The 20,004-nt window shown below is 41.6% G+C and overlaps 1 protein-coding gene across 1 annotated transcript in view; it reads right to left on the reverse strand.

Annotated features, from left to right (window-relative positions):
* Positions 1 to 9,031, reverse strand: part of GUCY2C (guanylate cyclase 2C) — a 48,526-nt gene extending 39,495 nt beyond the window's left edge. The window contains exons 1-4 of the mRNA XM_005507839.4: positions 8,683 to 9,031; positions 7,663 to 7,775; positions 6,254 to 6,321; positions 3,001 to 3,216 (exon numbers count right to left, since the gene is read on the reverse strand). Of these exons, the coding sequence (XP_005507896.2) occupies positions 3,001 to 3,216; positions 6,254 to 6,321; positions 7,663 to 7,775; positions 8,683 to 8,893 (608 nt within the window). The 5' untranslated portion in view covers positions 8,894 to 9,031. The remainder of the gene's footprint in view (positions 1 to 3,000; positions 3,217 to 6,253; positions 6,322 to 7,662; positions 7,776 to 8,682) is intronic.
* Between the last annotated feature and the right edge of the window lie 10,973 nt (positions 9,032 to 20,004).

The following is a 20,004-nucleotide window of genomic DNA, read 5'->3' on the forward strand; positions in this document are numbered from 1 at the left end:
ATATGCATAGTTGAGAGATAACCTGATTTTGCTATCACTGTCAGTATTCACCTATTTTTATGCATACATGTGGAAAACAATTAGCCCATGCAGTATAACTCATGCTTAGCAAAAATTGATTTTTCAAATTAGGTCAAAAATTTTCAAGCTGACAGTTACTATTAAAGCAGAATGAGATGCATTTTTACAACTCCATTAGGATGAAAAATGGGCAAAGATACAAAATAAATTTTAATTTTTTTTGTTAATTCAACAATGAAGAAAATTAGATTGAACAATTCTGAAGTCATGAAGAAGATGCTGAGCAGAAGTATTAATAAAGACAAGGTAAGAAACACTTGGGAGATAACTTACATACATTGACTTCCCTGAAAGGTATGAAACCTGCAGGCTTGAAGGGATTTAGCTGAAGTGTGTGTAGTGTATCAGCAATTATAGTTGCAAACATGTAGAAATAGTGATTATATTAAGATAAAAGCATCAGAGAGGTAATTAAAGCAATTACATAATTGACCAAGTTGCTGTCTATACAAAAAAAAAAAAAAAAAAGGAAGAAACAATAAAAGCCTGTAAATATCTACAGAACAGTGAACTGGAGACCAGGTTTTAGGCTCCCTAATTCAGAAAAAATATATATATACAAAATATTCTGTAAGTAGATGCTTATATTGCTCTGAAGCCAATACAGTCATAAATTTTCACAGAATCACAGAATCACAGAATGTCAGGGATTAGAAGGGATCTCAAAAGACCATCCAGTCCAATCCCCCGCTGGAGCAGGAACACCCAGATGATGTTACACAGGAAGGTGTCCAGGCAGGTTTTGAATGTCTCCAGAGAAGGAGACTCTACAACCTCCCTGGGCAGCCTGTTCCAGTGCTCTGTCACCCTCACTGAGAAGAAGTTTCTTCTCAAATTTAAATGGAACTTCCCATGTTCCAGTTTATACCCATTGCCCCTTGTCTTATCTTTGGTTGTCACCAAGAAGAGCCTGGCTCCATCCTTGTGACACTTACCCTTTCTATATTTCTAAACATTAATGAGGTCGCCCCTCAGTCTCCTCTTCTCCAAGCTGAAGAGCCCCAGCTCCCTCAGCCATTCCTCATAAGGGAGATGCTCCACTCCCTTAATCATCTTTGTTGTCCTGCGCTGGACTCTCTCCAGCAGTTCCCTGTCCTTCTGGAACTGAGGGGCCCAGAACTGGGCACAATATTCCAGGTGTGGTCTCACCAGGGAAGAGTAGAGGTGAAGGAGAACCTCTCTCGACCTACTAACCACCCCGCTTCTAATACACCGCAGGATGCCATTGGCCTTCCTGGCCACAAGGGCACAGTGCTGGGTCATGGTCATCCTGCTGTCCACCAGGACACCCAGATTCCTTTCCCCTAAACTGCTCTCTAACAGGGCGTTCCTCAACTTATACTGGAACCTGGGGTTGTTCCTACCCAGATGTAAGACTCTACACTTGCCCTTGTTGTATTTCATTAAATTTTTCCCCGCCCAACTCTCCAGCCTGTCCAAGTCTCGCTGGATGGCAGCACAGCCTTCTGGCGTGTCAGCCACTGCTCCCAGTTTGGTGTCATCAGCAAACTTGCTGACAGTGCACTCTAGTCCCTCATTCAAGTCATTAATGAATATATTGGTCCCAGTCCTGACCCTTGAGGCACTCCACTAGATACAGGCCTCCAACCCGACTCTGCCCCGCTGACCACAATTCTCTGGCTTCTTTTCTTCAGCCAGTTCGCAGTCCACCTCACTACCTGATCATCCAGTCCACACTTCCTCAATTTAGCAGCGAGGATGCTGTGGGAGACTGTGTCAAATGCTTTCCTGAAATCAAGATAGACCACATTCACTGCTTTGCCATCATCTAGCCACCTGGTTATGCCCTCATGAAAGTCAATGAGGCTGATCAAGCACAACTTCCACTTGGTGAAGCCATGTTGACTGCCAATAATGACACTCTTATCCTTGATATGCTTTGAGATGGCACCAAGGATAAGTTGTTCCCTCACCTTCACAGGAATGGAGGTGAGGCTGACAGGTCTATAGTTACCCAGGTCCTGCTTCTTGCCCTTTTTGAACACTGGAGTGACATTTGCTTTCCTCCAGTCCTCAGACACCTCTCCCGTTTCCCAAGTCTGCAAGTTCCTTACATTATGAATTGGAAAGATAAATAATAGTTGTTTCCATGAATTCTTGGCTCCCTTTGAGCTACATTTATAAAAGTAGTAGGACAAACATTATCAGTTTTTATTCATTAATCAGCATTTTATATCCCAAAATTTAAAAAAGAAAAAAAAATGAGCATAGAAACACTCACAAGCTGAAAATTATGAGTCAATGATAGGAGAGTAATGATAAATATCAGTATATAAAATACTCTGTTTTACTAAAAACAGCCTTTGATTTTAGTCAAGGAGAAAACCCAGAATTCTTGAGAACCAAGCACAGGCTGATGTTTCATGTCACAAAGTGAAAACTGTCTCCTCTGCCCCAAACTGATGAGGGCACAGCTTAAACTCTGCAATCATTGGGGCAAATTTTTTTCAAAGAAAGGTACAGTTTGAACTTTGGAAATGTTTTGGAGTAACAATAGCTCCCACAGATTGAAGCCCTTAATGTGGAGAAACATTACAAGAGCTTGATAAGACCCCTGAACTAAAAAGGCACCTATGAAGAGCCCAATGGAGGAGTGTCTCATGTCACACTATTTACATCAAGGATGTAGTAAACAGGTATTTCCAGCAGGGACAACATGTGGGCTATGCTGCCCACAGGAGAAGCCAAGACTTGAGGACACCTAAAAGTAGACTGAGCGCAACATTCAGACAGGTAGTACAGCTAAAGGGCATAATTAATCTTTTCCTTCTCTCCTTCCTTGGTAGCCATAAGGCACCTCCCAAAACGTAGGACTCAAAGGAGAGCTTGTATGAACAATGTCCGAGGATGGAGATAGAGTTTATCAACAGCCAGGTCAGAGGTGGATCCCGATCTTACCAGAGGCATGCCTCCGAGTTGTCGATCCTCTTGTAAAGGTAGGCAGATTCCCAGGTTATGGTTTTGAATGGCAGGCGAGTTTCTTTCCAAAAATAATAGAAGAAATCATTCACTTTCCTGGCTGGGGTCAGAAGGCGGGTTAGGTGTACTTTGTAGTCACAGGACAGTCCAAAACTCCCTACAGAGATCAGAGGCAGGCTCAGTATTGTTTCAACTCTGAAGGGAGAGACAAGAGGACAAGTCTGAATGGATTGTTGTCACATTAAGGCAGCTACCACATGATTTCCATCCTCAGCTCCCTCTCCTCTTGTGCCATGCATTAGTTTAACAGCACTTTGCACCTGAAGCAGAAGGTTCCTCAGGAATACAAGCAGATTTCAAGTCACCATTGGCACTGAAAAGCCGTGTTGAGCCTGGTCCACATACCTTCTCTCACTGCCCCCAAATCCCCAGTTTGGGTACCATGCACCATTTCAGCCCAAGGGCTGTGGCAGGAATCCAAAGGCTTAAGGACCCATCCAGTTCTGCTCCCCAGCTGCCATTAACATCGGATTGATTTGATCTTTCTGTTGAGGCAGTGCTGGAGGGCGACAGCTTTTTGCCGTCAGAGAAGCTTTACTCCTACAACTCAAAAGAAAAGTCTTCAAGTTTAACTATGCCATATTTTAAGAGCTGTACAATAACAGCAGTTAGGGAGTAAAACTAAGCAAATCCTCTGCTGGCACAGAATTTGTAAAACAAACTTATTTTTTATCCACAGAGACAAAAAGTTTTTAAGGGTAAAAGCATTTTCCTAGATGCTGCAATCTTATCAGACTAGACTTCAAGTATTTTGTTTCTTGTATGGTAGTTTTCTATGACAGAGTCATTTAGAGTTGTTGGCATTATTGTGAAAAAAAATATATTTTCCAGGTAAAGCCCACTTACCAAATTACAGGGTTTATATTTGTTGCAACAGAAACAGACAGAGATGGTATAGTAAGTATTGCCAGGGAGAGTATGTCACTAATGAAATTGACATTTTTCTGACTGATTTTAGAATAAAATACAATAGAATAGATGAAGGGGCCTACAATGATCATCAAGTCCAACCACCCGACCACTCCAGGGCTGACCAAAAGCTAAAGCATGTTGTTAATGGCATTGTCCAATGCGTCTGAAACATTGAGAGGCTTGGGGCACTGACCACCTCTCTAGGAAGCCTGTTCCAGTGTTTGACCAGCCTTGCAGTAAATAAATGCTTCCTAATGTCAAGTCTAAACCTCCCCTGGCTCAGCTTTGAACCATTCCCATGTGTCCTGCCACTGAGTACCAGGGAGAAAAGCTCAGCACCTCCCTCCCCATGTACCCTCCTTAGGAAACTGTAGAGGGCAATAAGGTTGTCCCTCAGCCTCCTTTTCTCTAAACTAGAAAAGCAGAAAATCCTCAGCCACTCCTTGTAGAACATACCTTCCAGCCCTTTCACCAACTTTGTTGCCCTCCCCTGGACCTATTTAAAGACTTTAACATCCTTCTGAAATTGTGGGGCCCAGAACTGCAGGCAGCGCTCAAGGTGAGCCTGCACCAATGTTGAACAGTGGAACAATCACTTCTTTTGGCCAGCTGGTTGCACTGTGTTTGATGCCCCCCAGATGTGGGTTGCCCTCCTGGCTGCCAGGGCACACACTGCTGACTGATGCAGATCCTGCTGTCAGCCAGCATCCCCAGATCTCTTTCTGAAGGGCTGCTCTCCAGCCACTCCTCTCCCAATTTATACTTATGCCTGGCGTTACTGTCTTAGGTGCAGAATCTGTCAATTTGACTTCTTAAGTTTCATCACATTAATAGCTGCCGTACGATTTCTTGAATTACAGATGGTGAAGAAGCTGGAGGTAGACAGCTGGTCTAATCCCAAACCACACTTGTTACTTCCACTGTTCTGTTGCAACATCCCAACAGCTGTTGTGTTTCTAGAGCTCTTACAGTTAACACCCAGAGTCACTTAATGTCCACTCAACAAGCCAAACATGAATCTTAGAGAGCACAGGCAGCAGCCGGGCCACTGCAGGCCCTGCACTCCTGTCCTTTCCACAGCACCCTCCCCACACAAAGTGCTGCAAAGCAAGAAACTTGTTCTCATTTGCAAAACTATTGCACCACAGGCAAAAAACAGCTGCCTGTTTGTCAGCGTACTTCATTGTTTTCCATAAACTTCCGCTACTCATACTTTTTACTGGTTTCACTGTGTCAGAGTCCGAGGAAGAGACTTTGGCATCGTTCTGGGCAGCTCCATATCCAGCAGACAGGAAAGGAAACATAAAGGTAGGAGGCACAATGAACAAAATAGGGTATATTGCATAATATTTTGCCATGGTCCTATACATATGTAAGACTTATTATTTTGATTTTTCTATAAATCAATCACATGCTTTCACCAGTAACATTGTTTTCACTTCTGGTCATCCCACTCTAAGACAAGTATAGAGCTAAAAGCAGATAAAGCTTGAGGTAAAAGTGTCTCAATCTTCCCAGTACCTCTCAGTGAAACCAAAAGGCTTCCAAGTTTTAAAGAGGGAAGTGATTCACATGGGTAACAATATGGATTTGTACACCATGACTGATGGGCGGGGCTTAACTGATTTATGCTGAAAGTCTGCAGATTCAACTTACATTTTTCCTAATATCTAAGAATGAACATATTAATGTGTAATATAGAATAGACTAGACTAGACTAGAATAGAATAGAATTTACAGGATCACATATAATACAATAGTAGAGAGATTCATTCTTCAGGAGAGATAGGATGAAACTGGCTGCTCCCTATCTAAACGATCTCTACTGAAGATGGTTGAGGTTTTTGGATCTTCTCTTGACACATGTAACTCAGGCCCTGCTCAGTGACTGAACACCCCTCCAGAAGGACCCCTGTTGCTGCAGTATTGCGATGTCTACATGCCTCAAGCTAACATCTCTTTCCTGCTTCAGTTGCTGCAGAGTTAAGTCTTTTGAGCCCTTAATCAATGAATCAGATTACTGCCATCAATTAGAAATGTTTCCCTGCTAGTAGTGGGATTTCATCAATGGGCTTTGGAAGGGGATTTTCTTCTCCCTACCAAACATAGTGGCTACACATAACACTTTTACTGTAGACCTCAAGGTTTCTGATGTCTCCTAAATCCCAGTGTCTCTGCTGGTTTGTTGTACACAAAATGACTTTGTTCAGCAGTTGATATCTTTAACACCACAATATTCGGGACAAGGGGTGGTACTTACGAGACCATTTGGTAGGTGGCATAAGTGCAAGCAGGTCCTATGACAACACAGCCAAGTGAGCCAGTATCCTGCAAGGGATCAGAAAGGGTCAGTAGTGGGGCCAGTGCAGAGGACTGGCAGAGAAAGGAGAATGGGAAAATTAAGAAAACTTTGGGATTTTAGAAGGAGTCACAGAATTTACCCAGCAAAAGCAAGAATAGAGTAGCAAAAGAACTATAGAAAGGTTAAATGAACAAACCCAGAGTGGATGAGGGAGGAATCACAGAGAGCTAAGAAAAGGCAGAGGACAGAATAGTGCCTGTGAGAGTGTCCTTCATTAAGAGAGAGACAGCAAGTTAGGATTAAATTGTTGCAATCGTTACAATTGCACTTATGAAATTATACAGCCCAGCAGTGCTTGCATTTGCAGAAGACAGAGGGGTTGGAATTACAAGGTAAAGTGTATTAGAAATAGTTATGTGCATATGAAGCTTGTATGAAAGAAAAATCCTTCCTTGACCACCGAATGAGGCACTGCGTGTCATGAGGGATGACTTCTTAACAAAGACTACAGCGTGTGTTCATACATTGGTAGATTTGAGAATTCACACTGGATTGACAAAGATTTACTCAGAAGTGACAGTTATTTGACATGAGAAAATCCACCGAAAACCAGCTTCTTGTAAGGCATCAATTCTAACTGAAGATTTTCCCCATATTGGATACTCAGATAGTTTCTCTCATGTGACTTCAGTGATTTCTAGTGAGAAGTGAGTACTTCATCTTTGCCCCTGGGGCATAGTTCCATATGTGTTTCTTTGGTATCAGTGCCAGCCTAACAATCTCTCTGTCTGTGCTTTACCATCTCCGTACATCTCTCTCCTTTGCATATTTGTGTAAACTGATGGTGAACCAGATCGGGGTCTGATCCAGTTGGAAATTAACCTTTTCTGCTCTGCTTGGGCTGTGTGCTTGGGTTTCTTTCTGGTTTGTGGTGGTTGTTGTTGTTTTGGTTTTTGCTGGTTGGTGTCATGGGTTTTTTTTAATGGATTCCCTTGGCTGTGGGGCCACACAAAGTGATGGGCAGATATTTTTAAATAAAAAAAAAAAAGGGGGGGGGGGGGTGCGGGCGGACACTACTTAAGTGTAGGAAAAGCAGCCTGAAGTGGGAGGCTGCTTTAGCCAGCTCTGCCACCAGATGTCTAATGATAGCCTCTGGGAAGCATTCATAGAATCTCTCTCCAGTATTTGCCTACTTGTCTTCTCAAAACCTATAGGAGCACCCTGTCTTTGAAAAATTCACTTCCCTGGAAATGAACAAAAGGATCAAAGTTAATAAGGAAAGACATCGAGACACGTGCACACACACATGCAGAAAGAAAAAAGTCTTGTCTTCTTAGGAAATCAACTTAAAGAAGCTTGCTACTCACATAAATTTCCTTGATGAGCTCCACACCTTCACAGGTGCTGGTACGACAGCCTTGTGAGACATAGAGTGATGAGTTAAAGGTGTGGAAGGTGGCACTGACTATAACGTTTTCTCCTGTAATACAAACATGAAAGTAAACAGCATCCTGAGTTGCAGGTAACCACTAATATACTGTATTCCTCTTCTTCTGACACAGGTCTGAGCAGCCCTGTGCTAGGATGTCTCCCACCACAAAGCTGCTAGAAAGTCCACCTAGTACCTAATCTCTACCACTTAAGAGAAAACTGTAAAATTTGTTCAAGTGTGGACCGCTGTCTTCTGCTGAGTGTTACTACTTTCAGTACAAAGTACTTTTAGTGTTGGCCATTATTAGAGACACTTTTTAAGGCTCACTTCCCAATAAAATTGGACAAAATCTCTTCAACTAAAGGGCTGAAAGGGAATAGGTATCATTTTTTGGAACCTCTTTTTCCCATGATAATCCTAGAGAGTGGCAGTAGATTGTGATATTGAAAGGAGAGGTAAGATATCAAAATAAATAAAAGCAACATCTGCACTGACTCTAAACAAGGGAAAAACATATGAGGTGCAGATTCTTCACACTTTAAGTCATAATGCAATCAACAGATGGGGTCAGAAGGAAAAGTATTTTCAGAAAGTAGAGGCTAATCCAGCCAGGAAAGGAAGCAAGAGCACCCCAGTTACTGAACTAGATGGATCACTGGTTGTGTCTGATCCAGTTCAGCAAATCCCATGTTCCCAACTGAACATCTCCAGAAAATCCTATAGGAAGAGTCTGCCCGAACAGCATGAAAGCAAATATGGTTCTGCTCATCCGTAGAGCCCTTCTGTTTTTACAGAGGTAGGTCATTATTTCTGTAAGATCTACAAAAATTGAACAGACAGGCAAGGAGCCTGTCTGAGGAGCAGTTTTCTGAAGGTCAGATGAGTAGAAAGCTGTGGCACAAAGTCTGACAAGAAACCACGGCAAGAGAGGGATAACCAAGACCCACTGCCTTACCTGCTGCCTGGAGTTCATTTTGCACCATTTTTAAGGCTTGCTTCACAGCTAATTTCAAACTATCAGTAGCTGATGGGAAGTCTGAGTAATTCATGAGCATCACATTGATCACATAATGGTTGTTTCCGCACTCATTTGAAACAACTTGCTGCAGCAGCTGGAGTGAGAAAAGCAGTGGCCAAAGGGCCAGACCCAGCATCCGTGTCTTCATTATTGCTCAGTTTAAACCCATTGTGTGGGTCTTTCTTTTTCTCTTCCAACTCTTCTTACTTTCAGATACTCTGCATTGGTTTTCTTCCTGGATAAGACAAAAGAGATCTCCACGCCGTAGATTCAAAGACAGGCTGTACAATCCTTCTCTCAGGCACTTCCCTGTCCCCCTCCCGGCCTTCACCTCTGCCCGCCCCTTCAGCGTTCTAGGTGGCACTTCTGTTTGTGAAAAACCAGCAACAGCAAAGCTCAGGAAAGGAGAGAGGCTAAAGGTCGCTGCGAATGTTTGCTCATGGAAAGGCTGAGGCTATAAAACTGAAGCATTACCTGAAACCTTGCCTGATAAGGGCACTAACTCTTCATCACAGGGATGAGCTGAGAGAAGGAAAGGGAGGGAACAAATGGACTGTAAAGACAACTCTTTAAAATGGAAATAAAATACGAGGTCCATTAAAGCCTAAAGGAAAACAGATGGTTACTTCATGTTTGCATTGCCCTACATCTCTGGTTACATTGCCACACGATCTCTGCTGGCTGGCATCATAAATCAAGGGTATATTTTCTTCTGTGATAAGTTATCAATTTCATTCCTTTAGCTTTTACCATTAAAACACCTTTTGTGTTGACAAAAATGTCTGACTTGCAGTTCTCCAGGCCAAATCCTTTGTTTCAATTATACTTACAGAGTAGAGTCAGCGCAAAGCTTCTTCTCGTATTCATCCAGCACCGAGCATCAAAGCACCGCAGGTCTGCTCCCGACACACTGCTCCCAGGTAGCACAGGTCTCATTGCCCATTCCCACCTTGTCAGACGGCTTCTCAAATGGGAGCACAACATACTCATACTTTATGTGATGCAAACTCTTGCATCACGGAAGGATTAGCAAAACTGAAGGCCACATTTCAGACTTTGGGGACCAATAATAATTATAAATGACATTGCTAAAAGGTACATCTTAAAGGACACCATGGTATTGTTCCCGGCTAGGGCTCTTGGGCTTTCCTGAGTATTTTTCCTAAGAATGGTCTCAGGGACGGTAGGTAGAATGAAGGGAAAACAAAAAACCCACAAGACTTATGGATAAGTCTGGGCACAAAGGAGAACTGCAAGGTAAAAGGAATCAACAGGCAAATTTAAATGAAGTACTGAATGTGACTGTTCTGAGTTTTGGGTGTTTGTGCATACCTACAACAGCTTCCGGTTTTCTACTGAAACCTGGAATTGGGCTGTCAGATAATAAATCAGATTACTTTTATTATCTTCCTGAAATAATTTTAAGGCAAACAAAAAAAAAAATCAGCAACAGTGTAAGTAACCATGCTTTGGTATAAAGCAGAACGGCAATTCCATGTTTTCTTTCAAAGCTTGTTTTTAAAAGGTGTTGAATACACTTCAAACATATTTGCATAGACTTTTTACATGATTTATTTTAATACCAAATGATTATCGCTTGACTCTTTCTTGTACCAAACAACAGAGGAGACCATGAGCCAGCATTTAAAAGCAGACCTTGAACACCTCAGCATATCTAATTTAGCATTGTAATTAGTAATACAGTAATACTAAATTAGCAGTCTGTCATGTAAACGTCTGGACAAGTATGGCTGGCTAGAGCCACAGACTGAGAATGGAATATCGCTTTTTGTGCTGAGATCATCTGCTCATCACTGCCGCTTTTTATAGGCATTTACAAAGTCCTTTAAACTTATCCCATATAAGTCAATAAGAGATTTGTCATTAACTTCGGCAGAGCAAGTTTTGCATTTTTATACTCTTCTTAGCCTGACAGAAAGTTAGCCAGCATGAATAATGCAAGTAGAACTGAGTATTTCACACTACTGGTCACACAGGGAGTATGTGATGGCACTAAGGTCTCCCTGTTTTTATATCTATTAGTGTATTTGTTTGGTTTTCATAGCAGCTCAAAAATGTCCTTTAAAAACCGAAGTAAAATCAGCTACAGCCTTAGCATAATATTTCTTTTTACTCTCTCCCTTGCTCTCTGCTTTCAAGGTGCCACAGTGAGTCCCTAGCCAGAAGATGTTACAAATGAGTTGTTGAGCTCTCAGCTTTTTAATTGCCAGGTATGTGTAGTCTCTCAGTGTCAAGTCCCATGATGGGAGCACACCTTGAGCATCAGGTGACAAGGAGCAGGAGAGAGGGCTGCAGGAGGCTGCAGCAGACTTGAAGCCAGAACTCCCTGGAACTGGAGGAACACCAGCCACACTTTCCCTTGTACCAGTTGCCTGGCAGACTGATCAGTAACATCTGCTTCATGGCATAAGAGAGATAAAGAAAAGCTGTGACATCATGCCATAAAGGTGACAGTTACTGAGACTACAGAAGATTGTGAGGGTGGAGGGAAGAAAAAGTAGATGAGGGGGTCATATGTGTAAAGTACAAAACGTGATAGGCCCACCACATGCAAAAGCAAAAAAATCTGTATATTTGCATATGTTGCTGCCTGTGCCTGAGGGATCTTTAGTCCTGGGGAATAGATGAGGTGACACACCAATGCCAGTCCATTCATAGTGCCCTGGCTGCAGAATGAAGCTGACCTCCCAAGGATCCCAGCCAACTTCATCTAATTCTTTTGTAATATCTGATCTAGCAGTCTGTAAAACCAAGAGGTTACCAGTGACACAAAACAGCCAAATACTCTCCAAAATCTTCTGTATCTCTTCAGGGCACTGCTCCCAGTATCTCGGTGATTTTTCTCCAACTGAGAGCCAGCTCTTGCACTTCAAAGCTTGGTCAGGGAGGGATACAGTTCAAATTATGTATGAGAGGAAAGAAAAAAAAAAAAAGAAAAGCTTTTGACTTCTACAGGCAACTGCAGCTTTAATTGGAAATCCTGTCTTACAACAGAACTACAAGTAATGGGAGCATCCTGAAGGCAATGTAAATGACTCTGCCTTCTCCTGAAACAATGTGATGACAGGAAGCAAAGACTCTTGCTCAAACACCAGGAATATCCTGCCTAAGGTAACCTCTCCTGACAACCCCAGGATAAACCACAGAATTTATCCCAAAATATCTTTAAAGCACATCTTCTAGAACTACTTTTCCTCTCTTAAAAGCGTCAAGATTTAATCACCTTCTGAGGAATAAGGTGATAAGCAACCATATCTGACATCCCCGGTGCATTTTTCTAGCTGTGGCTTTTAGGCAACAACTACTGTTATGTTCTTGTCAAAAGGTTAAAAAAAAAAAAAAAAAAAAAAAAAGATAAAAAGATGCCATCATTAAATATCTACACTATGTGCAAGTATCTATAAAATAATTCAGTTCTTAGGTGTACATCAGATGAGTACCTAATCTTTGCATTATTCCTAGCATTATTAACAGTTGATGGAGGTCTGCCCTTGAATCACTGAACACAAACCCTGTAGTTTATCGCTTATTCTTTATCACTTACTCAGAAGCACAGGGACAATTAAGATTCAGATAGGCAGGCCCTGTGTTTATTTGTCTGAGGATAAAATAAAGTCACTCGCCAACAACAATAATACCTGTGCATATATTGCATAGATACACAACACCATAATAGGTCTCTCTGTGTATTCTTATAATCCGTGTTAGATTAGAAATACCAACTCAAATTAACTCACAGGAGAACTGCATTATTGGTTTTAGTGAAAAGTGATTTTTAGTGCCTGATTCTACAGCGCTATTTGTTTATTTTGCTCTCTGTTTTATTGGATAATAAACAACCAGATGTTATAGGGTGTGTTTGAAACAGATAATCAATACTGACTTCCTGATCTAAAACCACTCTGATTTGATCTCCAAGTCTTCTGAAATATTCAAAGACGCTCAGAGAAGAGAAACCAGAGAAGCAAAAAAACCCAAAGAGTTATTCCTCTAAGTCTCCCAGCCTATGTAAGATCATGCTCTACAGAACATTTTCAAATCCTTTTTTAATGGTCCATATGACAGGGCTTTCCTCCTTTCAATAGCTTCTTTATTTTGTACAGAGTCAAACAGTCCTGAAAAGGGGCAATAATAGGCCAGCCTGGGCATCATAGTGTCCCTTTGGCTACCCAGTTCATATCATGAAAGTGCGGCCATGTTCAGAACAAAGTACTGTGCTATCTCTAATATGTTTGCCATGTTCATTTTTAGGATCTTTTCACTGGCATGTAGCCTAATTTCATTTTTTACTTAATTGCAAATTATTATTTTCATTTGACCACTCAGAGAGGAGAAAATGGAGAGAAGATAGGAAAATCTCAGAAAGCTCTGAAGAACCAAAGAGTTACATGAAAGTATCAGCTGTCACCAGTCAGTCAAAATGCTGGTGTGGAAGTTAACAGCAATACTCCCAGTAAGCCTGAAGACAACGTAGCCATATTGTCAACTCATCTTTAATACCTTTGGTGCCAAAGATAACCCATGTAGGTTTTTCCAGCAACTATTTTGTAAAGAAACATGCATTCTGACACAATTGTCTTATTTTACAGAATAAAATATTTTGGGTGTCATTCAAAATGGAATTTTTTCTCTATATTTGCTACAATTATTTATTTTCTCAGTGTCATTTAATTGTGGTTGTTATGATCAATCTATGAGTTTCAAAACTTCACATTATTTTAATTTTCTCCAGAAATAGAAACTTCAATAGTGCACAAAAATTCCATTAACATAAAAGAGATGCTGCAAGCCTCTAGAACCACACAATTGGAAAATGTGAAGAGAAAACACACACACACAGAAGAAAATACATGGACATAAAAAGAACAGCAGATGCATTTATGTATTTAATTACCACTTTTTAAAATTCCTTGCTTTCAGTGGCTTATGGTTCTGAACAAATAAGCTGTTCACACCATGTGCCTGAGGGTGTTGTCCAGTCTCTTCTTGAACACTGTCAGGCTTGGGGCTGTGACACCTCCCTGGGGAGCCTGTTCCAGTGCTCCAGCACCCCCTGTGTGAAGAACCTTTTCCTAATGTCCATCCTAAACCTCCCCTGGCACGTCTTCCTGACATTCCCTCATGTCCTGTCACTGGTTACCTAAGAGAAGAGATCAGCACCTGCCCCTTCTCCTCTCCTTGTGAGGAAGCTGTAGTCATCACGAGGTCTCCGCTCAGTCTCCTCTTCTCCAGGACGAACAAACCAAGTAACTTTAGCCACTTCTCATATGGCTTCACCTCCAAACCCTTTACCAACTTTGTAGCCCTCCTCTGGACACTCTGCAGCAGCTTTATATGCTTTTTATCCTGTGCTGCCCAGACCTGCACACAGTGCTCCAGGTGAGGCCGCACCAGTGCAGAGCAGAGTGGGACCATCACCTCCCTGCCCGGCTGGCAATGCTGTGCTGGATGCACCCAGGACATGGTTGCCCTCTTGGCTACCAGGGCACACTGTTGGCTCATGTTCAACTTGCTGTTGACCAGAACCCCCATAAACCTCTCTGCAGAGCTGCTTTGCAGCATCTTGTCCCCCAGTCTGTATGTAAAACCAGGGTTGCCATGTCCCAGATGCAAAATCTGGCACTTGTCCTTGTTAAACTTAGTACAGTTGGTGATTGCCCAGATCCCTAATTTGTCCAGATCCCTCTGTAGGGCCTCTCTGCCCTTGAGAGTGTCAAGAGCTCCTCCCGGTTTTCTGTCATTGGCCAACTTAGTATTCCATCAAGTCCTGCATTCGAGTGATTTATGGTGACATTAAAGAGTGCTGGCCCTAAGATGGATCCCTGTGGAACCCCACTAGTGAATCGTTGCCAGCCTGACATAACCCCATTTACTAGAACCCTTTGAGCCCAACCCATTAGCCAATTGCTCACCCACTGCATTATATATTTATCCAGACGTATGCTGGACATTTTGTCAAGGAGGGTACTGTGAGAGACAGTATCAAAGGCTCTACTGAAATCAAAAAAGATCACGTTGACTGGCTTCCCTTGGTCAAATAGGTGGGTAACCTTGCGGTAGAAAGAAATTAAGTTTGTTAAGCAGGACTTTCCCTTCATCAACCTGTGCTGAATGGGACCAATCACTGCGTCGTCTTTCAGGTGTTTTTCAGTATCTCCCAGAATAACCTTCTCCATCATTTTGCCAGGCACAGAAGTGATACTGACAAACAGAAGTGAGAAAAATTAACTTCCATAAAACTGAACAAAGTGCAGCAATGATGGAACCAGAGCTGGCTTCAACAACTGGCATCCACCCACCTCCTCGAGGTCAACATCTTTATCATGCAAACCTTGGGCACAAACTAAGCTATGAGTTCCACAAGCAGTATGCAACAACCCAACACTTCAACATGACAGTCCATTTTTCTTGCCCTGGGAGACCATCTTGACAGAGAGAACTGAAAGTCATGGACTAAGTGGATTCAATGAACATTTTAGAGGGATAAGATGATATCATGGACTAAGCGAATAATATCTGTGTGTATACATGTGTGTATATATATATGAATGGTGGCAGTAATTAATTGAAATTTATTGGTAGGCGTAAGACCTAAGCATGACATAAATGGTTTAGAATAAGGGGCAGAACGTGCTGGGTCAGCTGACACAAGGTCAATTTCCACAGGTAGCTGGGAGAATGACACAGCCAGGGCAGCTGTACCAAAACTAGTCAAAGGGGTCTTCAATGCCAGGTGAGCAGTGTTCCTCTTTCTCACTGCTGGAGGGGTGGTGGTCCAGGGCACCCTCGGTTCTTTCTGGGCCATGTGGTTTGGTGCTATTGTGTTTCAGGCACGAGCCATTGTCTGGGGCGAGAGGCAGGTTTTGGTACAGGCTGCAGTCAAGAATCACAATGGCTGCTTCAGAAGACATGAACTGCAGCGTCAGGATTGCTGAGTGGTGAGGCATTGCACTGTGTGTCCATCGCTTTGAATATTCTTACATTATTGTTGTTATTGTTTATTTGTTCTTTTCCCTTTTTCCTTTCCTTTCCTTTCCTTTCCTTTCCTTTCCTTTCCTTTCCTTTCCTTTCCTTTCCTTTCCTTTCCTTTCCTTTCCTTTCCTTTCCTTTCCTTTCCTTTCCTTTCCTTTCCTTTCCTTTCCTTTCCTTTCCTTTCCTTTCCTTTCCTTTCCTTTCCTTTCCTTTCCTTTCCTTTCCTTTCCTTTCCTTTCCTTTCCTTTCCTTTCCTTTCCTTTCCTTTCCTTTCCTTTCCTTTCCTTCCCTTCCCTTCCCTTCCCTTCCCTTCCCTTCCCTTCCCTTCCCTTTCCCTTTCCCTTTCCCTTTCCCTTTCCCTTTCCCTTTCCCTTTCCCTTTCCCTTTCCTTCCCTTCCCTTCCCTTCCATTCCATTCCATTCCATTCCCTTCCATTTATCCTCCTTCCTCTTTCCTCCTTCCTCCTTCCTCCTTCCTCCTTCCTCCTTCCTTTCCCCACTGTTTGGTTAAACTGTTCTTATCCCAATCCACAAGTTTCGCCTTTTGTTTCCTGATTCTCCTCCCCATTCCACTGTGGGCAGAGGAGGGGTGAGTGAGTTACACTCGATTTTCGTTGCTGACTGGGGGGAATCTGAGGCTAAATTGTGACAGTCCTTTTGGGTGAGCCAGGTGGGACAGGCAAGGGGTTGGGATAATAACAGGACTGACCAGAGCGTGTTGAAATAGACATTTACTATGCTAGTAAAGAAGTCACTGGTCATGATGTTGCTTTGTTTGTCCACATGGCTGTGTTATGTGAATTCCTACATGCCTTATGTATTCCCTGCAGTGCTGTTTATCACTTCTGTGTGAAGGATTATGTTTGTCATATTGCTGTCCTGTGTCATATCAACTTAAGAGATGGCGATAGCTCTTATCGCGTGCTTATATTGCTATTTTTGTACAACATTACTGTCATTTCCATATCTTAGACATTGATACCTCAGAATTGATTAGTAATCACACCCAATCTATACGAAAAATGGGGAGGGGATTTCCCCCCCCTTTTTCACCTCCCTTTTCTCCTCCAGCCTAGGTGCAACAGTTTTTTATAAATTTGAACACCCTGGGGATATCCAAGCTAGCATGCTCTTGTTGCTATATCTCCCGAATATGTCTCAGATCATGTACAGCGTTACAAAAGGATTTGTTAATAATACCACCCACAAAAATAATATTTCCTGACTTTTAAATTATTTTTTCGATATTTCTACTATCCAGATTTAGAAGATAGTAGTGTAAATAATGATAAACAAAGCTTTATATATACATGCATAGCAGTCATATAGCAGCTATGTTGGCTTTCCAGTGGTAGTATTTTTTTCTCAATTATTACACAAGAACATAAAGAAAGATTTTATAACTATTATTCTTTGTCACTGGCGCTATCTACTAATAAAAAACAAGCCTGTAAACCAGCATGAAAATATGTGGGTCATGTGTTACATGCTCCTGATAGTACAGCATGATCTTGATCCAGTACAGAACCTGATTAAGTAGAAGTCCTCATTATATTGCCATTCCCATGGGTTATCAAGAGTTTAGGTCTGCTGTTGGAGTTCAGAGTTGCTGCCATAAATTAGAGTGGAATTACACCACAAAGCACTGACTGTTCTCATCAGAAGCTACCAATCTAATAAGAGGAAATCCACAGACAAGGATAAGAAAAGTTGTAATTGGAATTGCATCACACTACCAGTAGCTGGGGTGGTTGCCCCATCTTCCCATTGACCTATGTTGCCACATACCAGAAGATGAAACTAAATATGCAATGTATCATAAACAGCTAGCTCAGTTAAGAAAGTCTTATTCCTTTTAACTCTTTCCCAACACATACACACTTTGAAGTCAATGTTATTTATCCATCTAACTTGTATGCTACTAACTTGTATCCTCTTAACTGCTGATTTTGTACTCTTTCTCTAAAGGACTTTGTTTCCAGAGCAACAGGACAGATTTTTCTTTTCAGTCTGTGTTCTAGGCTCAGTAAGATACAGCTCTGTCAAATTACGAATGTAAGCTATCAGTGATGTGCAAACATCTGTTATGGTTTTCCTTAAGGAAGGTAAATGTCTTTAGTGTGTAATAATTTATATATTGGTCACATACATCAGTTTCCTTAAATTCTTTTTATTAAACATTCTACGGATCTATACTGTGCATTGGGATGAAGTTAGTGCACACTTGACACTGTAAATCCATATGGCAGTGGAATACCGTGCAGATATATCCTGGACAAGTACACCTCCATTCTCTGGGATATGGCACTTGCAATGATGTGGCCTTCTGTCTTGGGTAAGTTGGTGCAGATCCAGCTAAATATACTTGCATTTCCAGTTCTGACACTGACTTGTGCTGGATCAGCAGATTGTCTCACCTCCCCTTCCTTTGTTCTACATACATAAACTTCGAAAAACTTATCAAAATGTGGTGCTGAAATCCAATACAAGAACAGCATTTAAACTGCTTTTATTAATTTTACTGAATCTTGGGGGCAGGTTGGACATTAGAAGTATCAGGAAAACTCTAAATGTGCAGTTCCCACAAACCCACAAACATAAACTCTGGTGAAAACTAAAGAAAGACAGTTCCCTACCAAAATAACGATAAAAATTATGGTTTTTCATTTCACTATTTGGGGGTCTTTAATCTACACGACTGTCATTTGCTTTCTTGAGATGGGCTATAAAGACCTGACAAGAGCATTAAATGAACACATGATCTGTCACCTCTGCAGGTGGTCAACTTATGTATTTCAACTTCTCTCATCATGGGTGGCCTCTCTAGGGCAGATTAAGGTTCAGATGTTGCTAACTCCATAAAAAAGAAGCAAATATTCTTCAAGTTCCTTGCTCTTAAAGGAATCATCTCCCATTTATTCATCTCAAGGATAAGGTTTTGTAGGTTTAGCAGGGGAACATTTAATTGATCTCAATTCTGCTTGTCATTTACCTTGAGATGTTGTCAGATGCATGTTCAAAGGTAAAAGAGGCAGAACATGGTGAAGCATCATTACTGAAAAAACATGATCTTACTCAGATGTTACAGAAATTGAAGCATGTGACTGTTGCTCATGCAAAGGTCACTTCCTGACCTCTGGCTTTGGTTATATCGTTATTTTTTCCCACTTCATGTTTTTTCTTTCTCTCCTTTTTTTCTCTCCTTCCCCTCCATGCCATCCTTTTCTTAGACCTCACTTTCCACTCACTGAATTTTTATTTAAACACTCACTACACTCTCCGATGCTTAACTTTCTGTTTAGTCACAGATGCATGACTTCCCTTTTGCTGCTATCAGTGTAATTCAATTCCCTCTCTCCCAGCAATTCTGTGTGGGAATAAACATGATCTCATTAATCATTTTACAGGTGACAGCCTCCAAGATAATGCCACTGGCTAATAGAATGGTGATGGCAAGAATGGCAGCAGTTTTCCAGCATTATTAATAGAGTAGCAGAGTCTTGTCTTTAATTTATGAAGTGCCATCTTGGCACTTCAAATGAGGAAAAGATTATAACACCTCTATCTACTTTGGTCTGCATCTTAATAATAATTTCTACAGCAGACAAGCTAAAAATATTTAGCTCAATTTGATGCTAATGAGAATACAAGATTAAATTACATGTGTCTTCCTACACAACCGACTCCAGTGAACATTAGATATGAATGGGGACTCCTACTGCTCTGAACGGGCTTTAGATCATTCCTGTATGCAGAGAGCCCACACCAGTTGCCATTATGCCAAACTCTAGCATTTTGCCCTCTATTTATGTTACTCACACACAATGCACAGGTCAGGAGACAACTTAATTTTTATGCTGTGTTCAATCCACCTGTTGAACTGAGCAATTTATAGTTAGCAGCCCTTCTGATGGAAAAGTCCATGGCTTTGATTGACAGCTACTTGTGATCAGACTGGAAAATCAACAGCTATTGGGCTATCATATTTTGTATACACCTCAATATACAAGCAGGCAAGGCTGGACATGTATTTAAAACCAGAACCACCACGCTTTTCTATAATACTGCTGTAGACCTCACCTATGAGAGAATGATCTGGCAGGCAGAGTCGCAGCTCTGCTTGCTGAGAACATTCCACAAGAATTCCATTTGAGTCGTGCTGAAGCAGCTAAGAAGGATCCTTGCTGTTAAATATAACTTACAGTTTTGCTTTACATATATCTTCAGTTTTGTAATTGGAAGCCAGATCTTTATGTCCAGTTACAAT

This window comes from Columba livia, chromosome 1 (assembly GCF_036013475.1).
Source record: "Columba livia isolate bColLiv1 breed racing homer chromosome 1, bColLiv1.pat.W.v2, whole genome shotgun sequence".
NCBI lineage: Eukaryota > Metazoa > Chordata > Aves > Columbiformes > Columbidae > Columba > Columba livia.